The 17,775-nt window shown below is 38.2% G+C and overlaps 1 protein-coding gene across 2 annotated transcripts in view; it reads left to right on the top strand.

The window, feature by feature from the left end:
* The first annotated feature begins 392 nt into the window (after positions 1–392).
* wdr41 (WD repeat domain 41) overlaps positions 393–17,775 on the top strand; it is a 29,234-nt gene continuing 11,851 nt past the window's right edge. For both annotated transcript variants that reach the window (XM_023276382.3, XM_023276383.3), the window contains exons 1-12: positions 393–602; positions 718–793; positions 3,190–3,305; positions 5,879–5,927; positions 6,018–6,146; positions 6,275–6,337; positions 9,101–9,212; positions 9,325–9,387; positions 14,144–14,245; positions 14,360–14,544; positions 14,635–14,756; positions 17,530–17,615. In XM_023276382.3, coding sequence (XP_023132150.1) covers positions 746–793; positions 3,190–3,305; positions 5,879–5,927; positions 6,018–6,146; positions 6,275–6,337; positions 9,101–9,212; positions 9,325–9,387; positions 14,144–14,245; positions 14,360–14,544; positions 14,635–14,756; positions 17,530–17,615 — 1,075 coding nt within the window. In that variant the 5' untranslated portion in view covers positions 393–602; positions 718–745. The remainder of the gene's footprint in view (positions 603–717; positions 794–3,189; positions 3,306–5,878; positions 5,928–6,017; positions 6,147–6,274; positions 6,338–9,100; positions 9,213–9,324; positions 9,388–14,143; positions 14,246–14,359; positions 14,545–14,634; positions 14,757–17,529; positions 17,616–17,775) is intronic.

Below are 17,775 nucleotides of genomic sequence, written 5' to 3' on the forward strand. Positions count from 1 at the left end.
AATAAGGGTAATTCCGAGGCACACAGGTGGAGAACCAATGTGATATTACTGTGGAGCATGGACAAAGCACCCACAACACAGTATCTCAAATCACATATCAATTTGAGTATGAAATAACCTAAATATGCAATTAAAATACCAAAATGTAAAGAAACGAGGGCTGGGCTGAGCCAGTGTTTCAAGCTCCTTCACTTAAAGTAGAATGCTTTTTTGACAGTGTGTAAAGAAATGAATACAATAATGCATAAGTTAATTTCGTCAAGTTTTGTACTCACTGCACAGGACCACAAAGCAACGACATGTTTTCACAGCAGCAGTGTTGACTCTCACTTTCACCCATATATTAGTCGACCTCAGTGAATCATGTCCATGAAAAGCTTCCGTAGTTTCAGTCACATGAGCGGTTTGTTGTGACTGAAATTCATCTTGTTCAACATATAGCTTAAATATAACTTTATTAGCCTAACATTTATCGGTTTTGGTGAAATTATCCGGTCAATATACCGAATTGTTACGTGTCATAATCTTGTAACGAGGCAGCAGAGCGACTTTCCACCGAGTGAAAGCGTTTTGGTTTTTTTTCAGTGTGATGCTAATGACTGGTAAGATTTAATGCACCTGTAACGGTAGCTAGCTGGTTTGTTCCCCACGTCAACCTTTTTTTCTCTCATATTTGGAGAAATATTCACATAAACTGTCTGTACTCTGTCTATCCAGCTAACGTCAGTGGCTAAAACACGAAGTCATGCTTCGGTGGATTCTCGGAGGTCGGGAGGCTCAGAGTTCAGTGGAGGTAAGCTAAGCTACTTCTGTACATCTAGCTAATATTTGTAGCAGCTTAATCAATGTGTTGTTTAATGATTCTTGAATATTACAGGATTCGTCCCAAAATATTGCATTGACCAGTACACCCTCTCTAATCTTCATGATCTTCATGTATTGCAAACCAGACTCTATCCTGTACTATAATCATTTCAGTGTATGTAATACAGTAAATATCTAACATGCATTGAGATTTAAATATAACGTATGTTCTTGCCACTTTCTCTCTTGTCATCTTTCTGCAATTTGTCATCACATCCTTCTGGTGTGGTAAAGATTAGTTAATCAGTTGTCAACTATTAGATCTATTGTCAACTATTTTGAAAATATATTTATTTGTTTGAATAATTAAAAAAGAAACATGATCCAAATCCTTTGTTTTTGTCATCTTAAATTTCAAGAGTTTCTGCTTTCTTTCCTACTCTATGACAGTAAAATGCTCTTTGGTTGTAGATAAACCAAGATATTTGTCATCTTAGCAAACAATGATTACAAACCTATTACCATTTTTTGGACAGTTAATTGTGTGATCAGTAAAATATATGACACATGAAACAACAATGAAAGTAATTTTTGCATCCCCACATCTAATGTATGGTGTTTTTAATTAGCTATTTATGTTCTTAAATTCCAAAATATATATGCATTTTATGTATGCATCTTTTACAGTATTACTGTCTGCTGCTGTGGTGAATTTTTCTTTTGAGTTGAGTAGTCTAGTATCCTGTTACATAGTGGATGTTTTAAAGGGTTCCACTGATATGTTTTGTTCAATGCTGACACCGTTTATTAGTAAGAAAGGAGACTAATAACTGGTATTTGAAACTGATATAAAAACACAAACCCTAAAACACACCTTTGTGATATTCTTTTGGGTAATCTTTTTTTTTTCCATGAAAATAATCTGCTGCTGCCTTAAAATGGCTGAGAGTAACTACATCATTGCTCCCTCCAGAATGTGCAGATCTATAAAGTCCCCACCTTTTCCCGTTTGCCACAGTTGGACCTCTGAGCACACCTTTGACTGATCACATCCTGTGAAACTAATTTAGTCATGCATGTTTGAACCAGAAACCAGTTCTGAAGAACTATAATGATACAGAAAGCCACACACTGCAAGCTGACAGGATTGGTTCCTCAGGATAGTGGAACTGACCCCAGAAAAGCAAATCTGTGTTTTTGAGGCTGCCATCAGTACACTGCGCTTTGAAAGTGGAAATGCTCAACCACAGTGTTGAATACTAATTTTACTCGTGATGTCTTTTCTAGCATATAAAAAACCCCATATGGACATTTTTACCAGGAAAAAAACTTGATTTAAGGGGTCTTGAATAAAAGAATTAATACAGCAATGTAATAAAACAACCAAAATACATTCAATTATAAGTAGTTTAACGTCCTTCCTTTAAGATGCCAGTGAAGAACAGAGTTGTGTTTATTTTGGTTCTTTAGTGTTTTGTTAATGTGCATGATTGAAATTCTTTTGTTAAGTATTTGCTGTATTTTAATGGACAGTCAGCCAAAGTATACTGTCAGTCTAGCTGTGGCTAGTTTACTCAGTGTCCCTGTCTTGTCCTTTATATAACCATTGTAAAATCTGTGACATGAAGTAAATGTTTACCATCAGCAGTAAGACCAGTAAGGATTACACATTAATAACCACATTAGCTTTCACTAAAAAGGAAGTGAAAAATGTACTCAATACAGTAATGTAAAAAATCCCCAGTTCTGCATTCAAACTTAACAACACACCAGCTAAATGCACTTTAAATATCTGAAGTATAATGACAACACTGCAGAAAATGAAATGAATACACATCTGTATTTATTTTTAACGTTTATTTTTGTATAATTGTGGGCTTTTTATGGTGAAATGTTGGAATGTTTTATTTCTTGTGTGAACTGTTTTAAGTTCATCTAAATGAACCGTTTGTGAAGGTTAAAGGGGAAGTCTTTCACTGATGGACTACCAGACATCTGGAACATGCAAAGGAGACCATACTTGACCCCTTTTGTTAGAAGGAAGCAATAAATTAGTTTTAATCATGACCACTGCATTATATATTAAGTTTATAGCATGTTGTTTTGATGTTTAATCAGAAATTGAATAGCAATTATGGCTCTCGGATCAATACAAAACAGTGTAGTCTACAACATTTTCCTCTGAAATCAAGTGGAATAGATGTATAAAAGAGCAGAAAATTGAAATACCAAGTACACATCCCTTAAAATTCTACCTAAATGAATGTACCAAATTACTTTCCACTACTTTCTATCCCTGCTTCTTGATGCTCCAGCCTTCTCTTAGTCTGTCTACGGCTGCACTACAGCCTGTTTGTCTCACTGCTTTCCCTCTTGTGTCTGCAGAAAAGCCCTGTGTTGTGCATCGGAGAGGAACAGCCCAAAAACTGGTTCACTGAGCTGCAGGTGCTGAAAGGACATTTTGACATTGTTCGATTTCTGGTGCAGATTGATGACTTCAGGTAAGCAGACCACGACCCCCCTCCTCCCTCTTCTCTCTGTCTCTCTAACCTCTCTCCTCTCTACCCTTGGCTGGCCTCTATCCCTCTGTGATTGACAGGAGATCCTCACCTACAGCAAACTTACAGAGCATGACAAGAGCCCAATCATCACCACTATGTGATTGTGTGTGCACAGTACAGTATAACCAAAGCCTTTTAATGCTCTCCATACGCACATGCACACACACATATATAAGGTTTTGCACCTGCTCTCCTCTCTGTGCTGCATTGTGGAAGCATGCAACACACTGGCATGGTAGAGTGGGTCTGCATAAGTGGTCAGATTGGGATTTATAACTGAGATAAGCGTGTGTGTGCGTGTCAGGAGGTGGGGGTCGCTTTACGCCTGGTCTCCTCCAGTAATAACCCCCTCCTCTGGGCCTCGTCATCCCCTCACACAGGTCCACAGTCGGGGGCAAAGGCCAGAAAATTCTCTGCAGATTGCTTTTGAAGTCCGAAAATGTATCCTCAACAGTTCCTCTCTTCTCATTTTGTCTCTCGGTTTCATCCGCTCATCCTGTCTGTTGATTTTGGGAGCAGGTAGTGTGGTTGGTTAAGGGTCAGAGGGCAAGTTAAGGTGATAAACTCCAGGACAGATGTTTTTTAAGATTTCTCAGGTGGAGATGGGCCTACGGGAAATGAGCCCTCACATAAATAGAGATTGTCTCGGTGTGTTTGACTAGTCAACCTGCTAAAGATGACACCTGCCAACTGCAGTTCTCCACTGTAGAGCTGGTTACCATGGAATTCAGTATTGCTACCCTGCAGTAACTTTTTCACTACTTTACCTCTGTCCATAATAACAAAAATGGAATTTCAGATCTACAACAATAACAATTCTTAATTTCAACATCATTTATATATTTGAGTGTGGCACGCCCACATTTTTAATTAATTCATGATTAAATAATACTACAACAAGGTGCTTCAGTGTGTGTGTGTGTGTGTGTGTGTGTGTGTGTGTGTTAGAAGTAATGTTAGAAACTTATAGCTGCAGCCATTGTGAAGTGTATGCTGACAGAAGTGATCAAAATCCTGTAATTAAATATTTAGATAGACACAAATTTAGGTGTCAGTTATCCTAGGGCTGGGCGATAAAGCTGAAAACGATATAATGTTTAATAGCATCGATATTCAGAATTATTGGTCCTTTTTAATCACTTATTTTTTGAACCGGCAGAAAAAGGGTTAATTTTGAATTTAACCTCCTTAATTTACATGTAACTCGCATTATGCATTTTAAGGTACACAGAAGTATTTTTAATGTGAATGCACGAAATAAACACAAATAATTTTACACACATATATAAACAAGAAAAGCACTCAGAGGGCACAGTACTCCGCCAAGGCTGCCCAGTCATTGTATCGTTTCCGACGGATGAAATCTTTAATAAAAAATTACCTTGCGGTGAGCACATGTGTGTGTTATGCATGTGTACATTATATACGGACACCAAATCGCATGACCTAAATATGTAGCGGGTGGTGGAAATTGATGGGACTCAGAAACACCCCTACAATTTAATCAATTGTTCTCATTGTAATCATTTCTGATGGATAAGTCCCGATAAGTCCGCAGCGGTTGATTTGTTGTTGGATCACAATCATGTGATCATCAGCAGGCAGCTGATGCAGTCATAGTTACAATGACGCTGTGCCGCTATCTCGCAATACAGAAATCTTTAACAACTCGTTGGACCCAGACTATAAGCTGCATCACTGTCAAAATCTAATTACTTGATCCTTGTATCATTTCTGACCTTCCCTGAAAATTTCATCCAAATCCGTTGGTTTGTTTTTGAGTAACAGACAGACGGACAGACAGACAGGCAAACTGATATTACGCAATGCGCACAATGTAAACGTATTTTGTAAAGACCGGGTACCCAGAGCACCAGAGTAAGGCCGCTGCACCACATTGGGGTTAAGGTTTCGAGTGGATGGCTTGAATTGGATATCGCTGAAGGTGCCGCATCAGCCTCTCTGCACCTTGACGTTTGGTCATGCAACCAACCCTTTTTTTTTTGCATGTTTTCATTCATCTACATGAAATTGCCCTGCATACTATTGAACAATTTTCTTATACAATGGATGTCCTGATAATTTTTCTTTTGTGCGGCAGATCCGATCTGAGTCATTTAATATTTAGTATATGGTGATACCAAACCCCGATCTGATACCATGTACCTAGATAATGCAAGGAAATATATTTTGTAATGTATTTTAACACTTTACATTTATTGAAATCAATCTGATGTATATGCTTGACAGCTGAATAGCTCTGCAATGGATTAAGAACAAATTGCATTTCTGTATCCAAGTTGTTCCTTAAAGTTACGTAGGTGGTCACTTTCTAGCATCTGCTTTACCCTCCCAGGTAACAAGATATGACACCGATTTGTTTTGAATCCGTATTCGGTATTACTGATGTACAACTGGAACCCTTAAAAGTAACAAATTTGTTATCCATCAATGTTCAAGTTATGCACTTAAGTTCTGGAAACAACTCTTAACTTTCTTTTTATGTTTTCCAGATGTGCCTCAGCAGGAGATGACGGCCTCGTTTTGGTGTGGAACATTGAGGTAGTGTGTTGAAATACAGTTCGTGTCTAATTGTGAAATTGCACACAACATGGTTTGACTAAACACATTATTTTTGTGTCTGACTGGTAGACGGGTGAGAGGCTGCAGGAGCTGAGGGGCCATTCCCAGCAAATAACAGCCATAACCACCTTCACCTGTAATAATGAAGTCACATCGCACACCTCACTCATTACCGCCTCCTCAGACCGAAGCCTCAGTGTATCCTTGAGCAGTGCCAAACGCACAACAGACACACACACACACACACACATTAGCAAGCTATCTATATGTACTATAGCTGTTTTGTTTCTAAATAATGTTTGATTCTCCTTGATTTTATTTGTCAGCTTTGGGATCCTGATACAGGCAACAGGGTTCAGATCATTTCAGATCTTCAGTCTTCCGTAAAGGTAAATGAGCTTCTTTGAAGCCTCTTTCAGGCATGACTGAATAGGCTTTTTCTGTTAAAGCGGAAAGGACAAATAAGCACAGGTTGAGAGTAAATGCATCTTTTTTTGCTTTATTAAGGGTTTCAACTAGGGCTGCAGCTATCGATTATTTTCATAATCGAGTACTCTATCAATTATTCTGGCAATTAATCGAGTAATCAGAGTCGATTCTTGACATGCGAGTTGCAGCATCAATAGCGGAAGTGAGCGCGCTGTGCAACAGAAATAACTGCCCTGGTGGAACGCGGGTGGTGCATCTGTGATGTATTGTACATATATATAGTATAGTACAGGAGTATTGTACATATATAGTATAGTACAGGAGTATTGTACACATACACTACCAGTCAAAAGTTTTGAAACACCTTTTCATTCAGTGGTTTTTATTTGATTGTTTTCTACATTGTAGATTAGTACCGAAGACATCAAAACTATAAAAGAATACATATGAAATTATGTTGTAAACAAAAAAGTATTCGTCTTCAGTATTAATCTACAATGTAGAAAATAATACAAATAAATAAAAGGCATTGAATGAGAAGGTGTGTTCAAACTTTTGACTGGTAGGGTATATGTGCAGTTACCTTGTACTATCCTATATATGTAAAATACACCTGTACAATTTTTACCATCATAAATTTTTGTTTTCGTCATCGTACTCCATCAAAACAACCTATTACTGATCAGTTCATTTTGTGCGGAAAATGAGTCAAATGATGCATTAAACTCTCCTGTTTGTGTCGATGAATTTGAAGCAGAAAGTCTGAGTTAACAAAGAAAGTTGAAAACCACCTTCATACCTGTTACGTCTGACTGAGGTTTTAGTTTTTGTTCAGCTGACTGACAAAGAAAGTCTGACTATGTTGAACTGCCTTCGTAGTTTAGTCCTCTGATCTGCTAAATGCTGTAAACACTAGAAAAGCTGCCCTGGTTAAACGAAGCATCCTGTCAAGTTTAAAATCCCCTCTAATTTATTGATTATAGGTCTGGGTCCGCACAGGATGAAGTCTGGACTGTGGTCCACCAGCTAGTGACCTGGGGTCTAGTATGTAGTGGATTAAATGAAGCCTTGATTCAGAGAATTTTTCCTCAAGGAATTTTAGTCATCGAATTACTCAAATAACTTGAGGAATTGTTTTAGCCGTAGTTTCAACACTTAAAAAGCTGTGAGAATATGAAATTAGAGGTTACTACAGCCTCTCCAGTACCTACTGTTGCTTGGTTTTCACCTGATAGAGAATCAGCATTACACCTCACTGCCCTCACCAGGATGTTTACTTGTATTGCTCCTTTTTTACCATTACTTATCATCTCCAGATCAGATAAAGCTTGTTACAGTTCCCAAACCATCTTTAAGGTACACCAAAATGAATTGAAATATGTAAAATTACAAAAGCTGTAGTCTCTGTCATTTAGTTCTCTGTGTAACTGTGGACAAAAGCAAGAACATTATTAGTAGTTAGACTTAAAGCTGCAACATTCGTTGTTTTTGGCTCCAGTCATTGATCAGCTATAGTTTAAGAGTCCAGTTCGGTTAAGACTAAAAGTTTCTAAAGACTCAACGCTTTAGAAGTACGGGAGTATTTTAAATGAGAGTCAGTGGCAGACCAGAACTCCAAAAGTGCAACACATGAATACCTGAAGAGAAAACACACTGTACAGAGGCACTTTCTAAGTTTGCCTCTCTCTGTCTTCACATGTACTGTACTTTAATACAGCTGAATTCCTAATGAAGCTGTTCTCAATTGTATATTTTTCTGTTTTTGTTGTCAGATAAGTATGAAAAAGTAACCAAACCGCAGTTCATTAAGACTATGTGTAACCAGTAGTTAATTCCAAGCTTCTGCTTGGTCTGTTAAAATCCTGATTTTATGACATCTGAAAAACTCACCAGACACGAGTTAAGATGATGCCTGCGCAGTGAATTTGGCTATATGTATATAGAATTCAAAGCTACTACTAAGGATAAGGATAAACTTTATTGATCCCACAGTGGGGAAAGTTCACCGTTACAGCAGCTCCAAAGAAAAAGTATAAAAGTATAAAGGCAGTGCAAGAATAAATAAGAAAATAAACACAGTGCAAAAATTGCAGACAACATTATATACAGATGATTTTTTTAAAAAATACCATGAAGAAGACTATATACAAGAGGGTGAGGTATCAGTTATTGCACATAAGTAGGTGGATGCGTGTGTAAATTGGAGGAAGGAACAGCCCGAATTGTTAAATATCATCTCTGTTATAGCAGGAACTTAAAAACACTGTTATTTGTCTGTATGGTCTACTCTATGCTCCTGGTTGTTATACTTATGTTGTACACTCTCCGTTAACCAGTATTTCCTGACAACATCCATTCTGAAATATGTTATACAATCAAATATTTCAATCTTGATTAATGAGTAATTGTTGTTGGTGCTTCACATTAGATTTTCTTGGGTATTCCAGTTATTTGACTCTGTGCAGTTAAGTTAGTGTTGGCAGGATATGAAACATACTAATTAAAATGCTTGACACTAAAGGTTGTTATGGCAGTTATAATTTGAGATAAAAAATGGTAATTGCCTCATCTTGGTCACAGATTATAGTTAATTGCAACATCTATAGGCTAATTATTTTTGATTTCTTGCCTTTGCTGTTTTGTGTGTTTGTATGTGCATGCTTGCATGTCCTCATCAAAAATGGCATGTGATTCATATGCTGAATTACTTGCGTGTCTCTCAGTGCTTGCTGGTGCTGGAACGTCTGTGTTTGTGGGTCTCTGGTGGGGAAGAATTGTGCCTATGGAACAAAGATTTTCAGCTGCAATGTCACAGACAGAACCACAGCGATACTGGTGAGAAAAAATGACCAAGAAACACTCTGAATTGCTGCATCAACTGTGCTTACCCCTGATACTGTTGTTTGTACACAGACTGAGTAATGTTACTATGTGTTGTATTTCGCAGGAATAACTGCTTTAATAGAGCTGCCCAAGAACTGCATAGCAGCTGCTATGGATAAAGAGATTGGTAAGAGCAGGATTTTGGCTGTATAAGAGAACAAAATTTGGAGCAAAACAGATAAAAACTTCATTGCTTAACCATCTGAATGCCTCAATAAAACAGCAGGTTTGAAAAGCATGTTATCTTGAAAAACAATCACCCAAGTTGAATTTCAACTTTCCGGTGTACTGGGAACTAATTGTGTGTCATGTGCCGTTCCATCTGAAAAGAATTTAAGATCTAATCTTAAAATCTTGATATTACAATCACTTTATTCTACATGTCTCATTTAAAAATTACGAAAACAAACCATTTGCATGCAGCAGATGAAGTAGTAGTAAACTACAAATTCTGTCTCCAGACTGACTACTCAGTACAACTGAGAAGCGGTTACTGACTCAGCTGTGACCAATGACTATTCCAGCTGGAAACGATTGATTTTTAATGGAATGTCTACATAGGGGTACAGAGGCCCATTTCCAGCAACCATCACTCCTGTGTGGTCATGCTACAGCTAATGGTGTTGAAAAAGTTCTAAATGTTGATTGTAATTTGTATTTTACAGTTTTGTAACATAATCAAAAAAATTTAAGATTTATAGTACTGTAACTGCGTTATATATTACACAGGAGCCATTTTTGAGTTCTCATTTGTTCTAACCATGGTTGTACTGACTTTATATTTTCATCAAATAAGAGCCCACATTTAGTCAAAATGTGACAAGAGCAAAAAAAAAAACATCCAATTCAATTCAATTCAATTTTATTTATATAGCGCCAATTACAGTCAAATTGTCTCGAGACGCTTTACAGAACCCATATGCCTGACCCCCAGAGCAAGCCAAAAGGCGACAGTGGCAAGGAAAACACCCTTTTAACAGGGAAAAAAAACCTCGAGCAGAACCCGGCTCTAATGTGGGGGGACCCATCTGCCTGCTGGCCGGGCGGGTTGAGAGGGACAGAAGAAGTAGAGAGGTAGAGATAGAGGGGTAGAGGTAGAGATAGAGGGATACAGATAGAGGGGTAGAGATAGAGAGGTGGGGGGGTGGGACACAAGGACCATAAAACACAGCCACACATCTGAAGCATCCAGCATCCAGCTCTGGGACCAGGGACACTCGGAGAAAGGACACAGAAAGAAACAGAGTGAATGTAATGCAATAATGGTATATATAGTAAATACATAGGTAGTTAGAGAAGGGCTCAGTGCATCCAGAGAGGTTCCCCAGCAGCCTAGGCCTATAGCAGCATAACTAGGGGCAAACTAAAGGGACGTCAAGAGGGGAAGTCAGTTGTGCAAATGAAAACACCAGCTCACCCCGTCAGGGTCACCCAGTCAGCCCTAACTATAAGCTTTGTCGAAAAGGAAGGTTTTAAGCCTGGTCTTAAAAATAGAGAGGGTGTCCGCCTCCCGAACCCAAACTGGGAGCTGGTTCCACAGGAGAGGTGCCTGATAACTGAAGGCTCTGCCTCCCATTCTACTTTTAGAGATTCTAGGAACAACAAGTAAGCCTGCAGTCTGAGAGCGAAGAGTTCTGCTAGGGTAATATGGTACTATCAGATCTTTAAGATATGATGGAGATTGGTTGTTAAGAGCTTTATATGTCAGAAGAAGGATTTTGAATTCTATTCTAGATTTAACAGGGAGCCAATGAAGAGAAACCAATATAGGAGAAATATGATCTCTCTTGCTAACTCCCGTCAGTACTCTGGCTGCAGCGTTTTGGATCAGCTGTAGATGTTTCAGAGAGCTATTGGGACAACCTGATAATAAGGAATTACAGTAGTCAAGCCTAGAAGTAACAAATGCATGGACTAGTTTTTCTGCATCACTCTGAGACAGGATGTTCCTGATTTTCACAATATTTCTCAGGTGGAAAAAGGAAGTCCTACAGATTTGTTTTATGTGCGAGTTAAAGGACATGTCCTGGTCAAAGATAACACCGAGGTTCCTCACAGTAGTACTGGAGGCCAATGTAATGCCATCCAGAGTAACTATATGCTTTGAAAGCAATTCTCTAAGATGTTTGGGGCCAAATACAGTGACTTCAGTCTTGTCTGAATTTAGTAGTAAGAAATTATAGGTCATCCAGGTCTTTATGTCCTTAAGACAATCTTGCAGTCTAGCTAGCTGATTAGTTTCATTTGGCTTCATAGATAAATACAATTGAGTGTCGTCAGCATAACAATGGAAATTAATACAGTGCTTCCTAATAATGTTGCCTAAGGGAAGCATGTATAATGTGAACAGTATTGGTCCTAAGACAGAACCCTGAGGAACTCCATGATTAACCCTAGTATGCTCAGAAGAGTCATTGTTGACATGCACAAACTGGAACCTGTCTGATAAGTAGGATTTAAACCAGTCCAGTGCTGTCCCTTTAATGCCAATAGAATGTTCTAGTCGCTGTAATAAAAGTTTGTGGTCGATTGTATCGAATGCTGCACTAAGGTCCAATAAAATAAGTATAGAGACCAATCCATTATCTGACGCTATAAGAAGGTCATTAGTAACTTTCACCAGAGCTGTTTCTGTGCTATGATGCACTCTGAAGCCTGACTGAAACTCTTCAAACAGGCTATTCATTTGTAAATGTTCATATAATTGATTTGCAACTGTTTTTTCCAGAATTTTAGAGAGAAATGGGAGGTTGGAAATTGGTCTATAGTTGGCTAAAACATCTGGATCTAGAGTGGGCTTTTTAAGTAAAGGTTTGATTACAGCAACCTTAAAAGCCTGTGGTACATAACCTGTTACTAGAGAGAGATTAATCAGATCTAACATTGAGGAATTAATTAAAGGTGAAGCCTCCTTGAACAGTCTAGTTGGGATAGGATCTAAAAGACATGTTGATGGTTTGGATGTAGAAACTATTGAAATGAGTTCAGAGAGATGTATGGGGGTGAAAAATTCTAAATATCCATCTGGTCTTACAGCCAATTCTAAAGTATCTGTACTCGATGATACATCTGTGACATTTGCAGGAAGGGCCAGATTAATTTTTTCTCTAATCGTAATAATTTTATTTGTAAAGAAGCTCATGAAGTTGTTACTGCTCAAAGCTAAAGGAATACAAGTTTCAACAGAGCTCTGACTCTTTGTCAGCCTGGCTACAGTGCTGAAGAGAAACCTGGGGTTGTTCTTGTTTTCCTCTATTAAAGATGAATAATATGTTGTCCTGGCATTACGAAGAGCTTTTTTATAAATTACTAGACTTTTTTTCCAAGCTACATAAACTTCCTCTAAATTAGTGGAGTACCACTTCCTTTCCAGCTTTCGGGACGCCTGCTTTAAAGTCCGCAGCTGGGAATTATACCAAGGAGCAGGTCCTCTCTGAGATAGAACTTTCTTTTTTACAGGTGCAACACTATCAAGTGTTGTACGCAGTGAGGCTGCAGCATTATTAACAATATAATCCACTTCTGTGGGGGTAAAATTATAATATTTCCCTTCCATTATATCAGTAAGTGGTGCTGGACTAAATAGAGAGGGTATTATTTCCTTAAATTTAGTCACCGAATTGTGAGACAGACATCTACTGTAATGATATTTATTCTTAACTCCTATACAATCTATTGTTGTAAATTGAAATGTTATCATAAAATGGTCAGAAAGAAGAGGGTTCCGGGGAAATACTGTTAACTGTTTGATTTCTATGCCATAAGTCAGAACGAGGTCAAGGGTATGATTAAAACTATGAGTTGGTTTATTTACATGTTGAGAAAACCCAATTGAGTCTAATATTGAATTAAAAGCAGTCGTAAGGCTGTCACTGTCCACGTCAACATGAATGTTGAAGTCACCCACAATAATGACTTTATCTGAGCTGAGCACTAAATCAGATAAAAAGTCTGAGAATTGAGATAAAAACTCAGAGTAAGGAGCAGGAGGACGATATACAACAACAAATAAAACTGGTTTCTGAGCTTTTAAATCTGGATGAGAGAGACTGAGAGTAAGATTTTCAAATGAACTGTAACTAGGTTTAGGTCTCTGGTTCATTTTTAAGCTAGAGCGGTAAATTGCTGCCACTCCTCCTCCTCGGCCCGTGATTCGAGGAACATGACAGTTAGTATGACTAGTAGGAGTTGATTCATTTAGACTAACATATTCTTCCTGCTGCAACCAGGTTTCAGTCAAGCAGAACAAATCAATCTGGTTATCAGTTATCAAATCATTTACTAACAGAGATTTAGACGAGAGAGATCTAATATTTACATACACTAGCAGCTATATTATTGCGGTCCGCACCGGCTAAGGGAGCCTGGCTAACAGCTAGCGGGGTGTTTTCCATGGTGCGGAGCCGCGCTTCCAATTCAGAGAGCCTCGCCTCCAAAGCTACAAACAGACTGCATTTATTACAGGTATCGTTATCACTAAAGGAGGCAGAGGAGTAACTAAACATGTGACACACTGAGCAGGAAAGAGAAGGAGAGGAAGAGGGAGAAGCCATGCTAACTGCTAGGCTAGCGGACAGAGATAACAGATTAACTTAGAATTAAGTACTGAGAGGATGCGTGAAGAAAACGAGTGTATGTTACGATTCAAATATTACCGCTACACACAGATTTAATGAATATCAAATTAGATGGAGTGGATAAGCTACAACAGTCACAGAAGACAACACAGCGCTACAACAGGAAGTGACGCAATACGCTCACCGTAACGTCAGACGTCAGCAGGGAGAAACATCCAAGAGGCATGTGTAAATAATTGTGTAAATCCAGAAACTGCTTGGAGTTCAAAGGGTGAAAAATTCAACCTTATTTCCTCCTCTTTACAGTGATCTACAGGCTGACCGTCTCTGATTCTTCTGTGTCAGTGGCTGAGATCCGCCGTCTGTCCGACCACCAGGACCAGATTCGAGCTCTCATTAACATCAATGGTCTGTTTGAAAAAAACCCTGAAGCATTAAAAGTGACTGCATTCCATTTCTGAGGTACCAAGAGACTAAATGTTATATCCTTTGCTTCACATGTTTTGCTTTCTTATTCCTCAGATGGGCTTTTTGCCAGCGGTTCCCATGCCGGCGAGTTGGTTTTATGGGATGCGATTGATTGGAACATCCTGGCCTACGAGCACATCCTGTGGGAGGAGTCACAAGCCAACACCCAGACTGAAATACGATTAGGTGCCCCAAAACCCAGCGAGATGTCCATTCAGCATCTGACCACCAATGGAAAGGTGAGGACAGAATAACACAGATGGGTGTTGTTTCATTGTCGTTTCATATTGTGATACATAAGCAAAACTTTATCTTTGTGTGTTTTGCAGCTCATCCTTGCGGCTGTGGGCAGTGGGCTCTATGTGTACAATGTTCAGACCAAAGCAGTGGTGGCCTACAGGAAGGTTGCTCATGACTCAAATGTGCTACACACTATGCTGCTATCCGACAGGTAGGATCTTGGGCACTTTCTTACAATTCGTTTTTCTTGCCTCTGCAAAGCGGGGCAGAAAATTTGGATTGGTTTGTTTCCAATCTTGTCTCCTGCCTGCACTATATAAACACTGCCTGCAGTTCAACCAAAAAGTTCCTGAATCTTTGTCACATGACTGTTGACAGCAGCTCAGTCTCTTATGGCTTCTCAGTTCTTTCTAGAAGTGGCAGAATCAGGTGCAAAGATTTTATTCTTGGAGAATTTTTAGATGAGATATAGAAAATAACGTAATTTTGATGAAATATTGGGATTCCAATCATAGATTTGATTAAATTTCATAGTTTGTTAAAGGACTTGCTCAAGGAATCTGACAATATCTTCTGTTTTTACATTTCTGGCTCTGATTAATTGTCTAATTTTGGCAATTTTTAAAAGATAGTATTCTTCCTGGTGAATTTTGGAGTTCAGATAGTAAGAGAGACAGATTTCTTTTTCAATTTTATTCAAAAATATTTCAGAATTTACAAGACCATAAAGTGGAGGAAAGTCTAAGATCTTCGGTTATCAGTGCACGAGCCTGCGCTCCCTTTTCCATCCACTTGAGTGCGCCATTGTCCTCTTCCTGTGCAAGACACTAAAAACCGTGAAACTGCAGAAGACTATACCATATCAGCATTTTTCCTTCCTTTTAATGAAATGCAAATCTTCTAATAATGGTTCTAAAAGCTTCTTTATGCTGTTCACTGTAAGAAGGTGATCTGAAAAAACAAGCAGAAAATAGAAAATGTCCTCCAAAATATCAACCAGGTGTCAGTTTGTGTCCTCAACTTGTTTTTGATCATATATTTTATTAGCAAAAGTAAACTAATATGTATGCATTATTTGGTTTATGTTAGTATCTTGCAATAAACGACACAGAGAGACTTAGGGCATCAGCAAAAAACAACATGATCACATGAAAGTCATACTGTATGTTTCCATGAATTGAAAGAGAACATTTCACAAGTAGATAGTCATAAGTAGTCGACTTACCAGAGTGTGCTACTATAGAAGATGCAGTCTTCTCAATTGTAGCCACAGCTTGTTTGCTATATTTAGTGTCTACTGTTAACATTCAGACCATTAGAACAAATTAGGGCCTTTAAGTGAATTTTCCAAAGTATCAGACTCTTTGCATTAATGTGGAGAATACCAAGGCACAAAATTAAATTATTCCCCAATGTCAGCAAGATCACACAGAACACATTAAAGCTGCTCTTGAGGAACGCCATGATACTGTATCTGCCTGCCTCCTCTATTAATGGTGTCAGCACTTAACTCTCTGATCCCCAGGCAGTGTACGGGCAGTTTTTGCTCCTGTTGCATTTTCTGTCTCTTTGGGCTCAATTTCCACTGCAATATGAAGTGCTGCTGCTCTATAGAAACAGCAAAACCATGACTAGAAGTAGAGAGAACTCATTAATGTTCTCTGAGCAGTATAACATAGTTAGACTGCCATAAATTGTTAAAAAAAACACCAACAAGGTAACATTTGCAATAATTTTGAGTGAAAAAATGGTGACTCTAGATACTGTAGATATTTTACTGCTTACATCCTCACAACCTATACAAACTACCATGTTTTTTCCCATCCTGTGCACGTCAACAAGATTTTTCACCATGCTGAATGTATTTTTCAACAACTTGCTTCACTGTATGCTGTTTTTGAGCCATGCTGCATTTATTTTATTGCTCAAGTATGTTTGATTTAATTAAATCATAAATCATAAATCATAAATGCTACTTTAAGTTTTAATTTGTTTCCACACTTGTCTTGTTTCTGTTCTGTGTGAACACAGTGTTCAGTTAAACTGAATAATCCTAGATTTTGTGTGATTGTTGGGTGCGATTTTAACCCAAGAGGTGGAGAGTCAGAAATTTCCAATGATTCTTTCTGTTTTCACTGTTTCTGGCTGTGATAAATGGTGTAATTTTGACAAACTTTTCAAAGATAATGTGCCTTTTAAATTGGTTGATTGGATGGATGGGAACCTCTGTCTTTACCCTTAGATGCACGAGTGATTGGACCCTATGCTCTTCTTTAAGTGGGCCAAAAATGACCCGTATAAGAATGAATGTGTTTTTATGCCATTTTTGTCATTTTGGTAAAGAATAATAATTTGTAATATTGTTTGTATTATATTTTAGTCCACAAAAGAATGTTTTTATGTTTGAAATATGTTTATTTTTTTCACTTTATAACTGATTTTGAACATTTTGATAATTGAAAAAGAAGAATTTTACACAGAACAGCAATAGAAGAATGTCAACATCCATTTTCTTGACATTTCTCCACTCTTTTCCTCCAGCTGTTGCTGCTCTCTGTTCCTCCAAGTTTGTGTACTTCATCATTCTCTTGTATGATGTTATCAGTGATAAAGAGGTTGAGGTAGTAACACAAATATTACAGTTTCTTTAAATGTATTGAAAATAACTTAAAAATTTTAATGGAATATCTAAAACATGTTTTTTGAGGAATAGCTGGAATATGAAACGATAAAAACTTTTCATTACAAAGATATCACAAGACAACGACCACACCGGGTCATTTTTGACCCACTTACGCATCTAAGGGTTAAACCATATGGAATGAATTGCTTTGTGTGAAAACTTGTTTGTTTTGAATGTAACTCCAGTCTTTGGCTTATCCCTACGTATGTCCTGGTCAGACCTGTTGCAAGCTGTGTGTGCTCAATACATTCATCTTACAAACAGAAGAAGAGCTTGTGATTATTATTTTGCTCTCTTTCAGTGAGCTGATGTCCTGCTCTGAAGACGGCAGTGTGAGAATATGGGAGATCCAAGACTTGCCTTTGCCTGCTGAGCCAGCCTCTCCAGGTGACACATGTACAAAAAAAAACCACACTCAAATGTTACACTACAGACAGGATGGTGAACAGTTCACATACTTTGTAACAGGCCATCATCCCATGCCTTCTAGTGGATTTGCCATTTTATGAAAACTAGATTACATTCCTCATGATAGATCACATACTTA

This window comes from Amphiprion ocellaris, chromosome 17, assembly GCF_022539595.1.
Source record: "Amphiprion ocellaris isolate individual 3 ecotype Okinawa chromosome 17, ASM2253959v1, whole genome shotgun sequence".
NCBI lineage: Eukaryota > Metazoa > Chordata > Actinopteri > Pomacentridae > Amphiprion > Amphiprion ocellaris.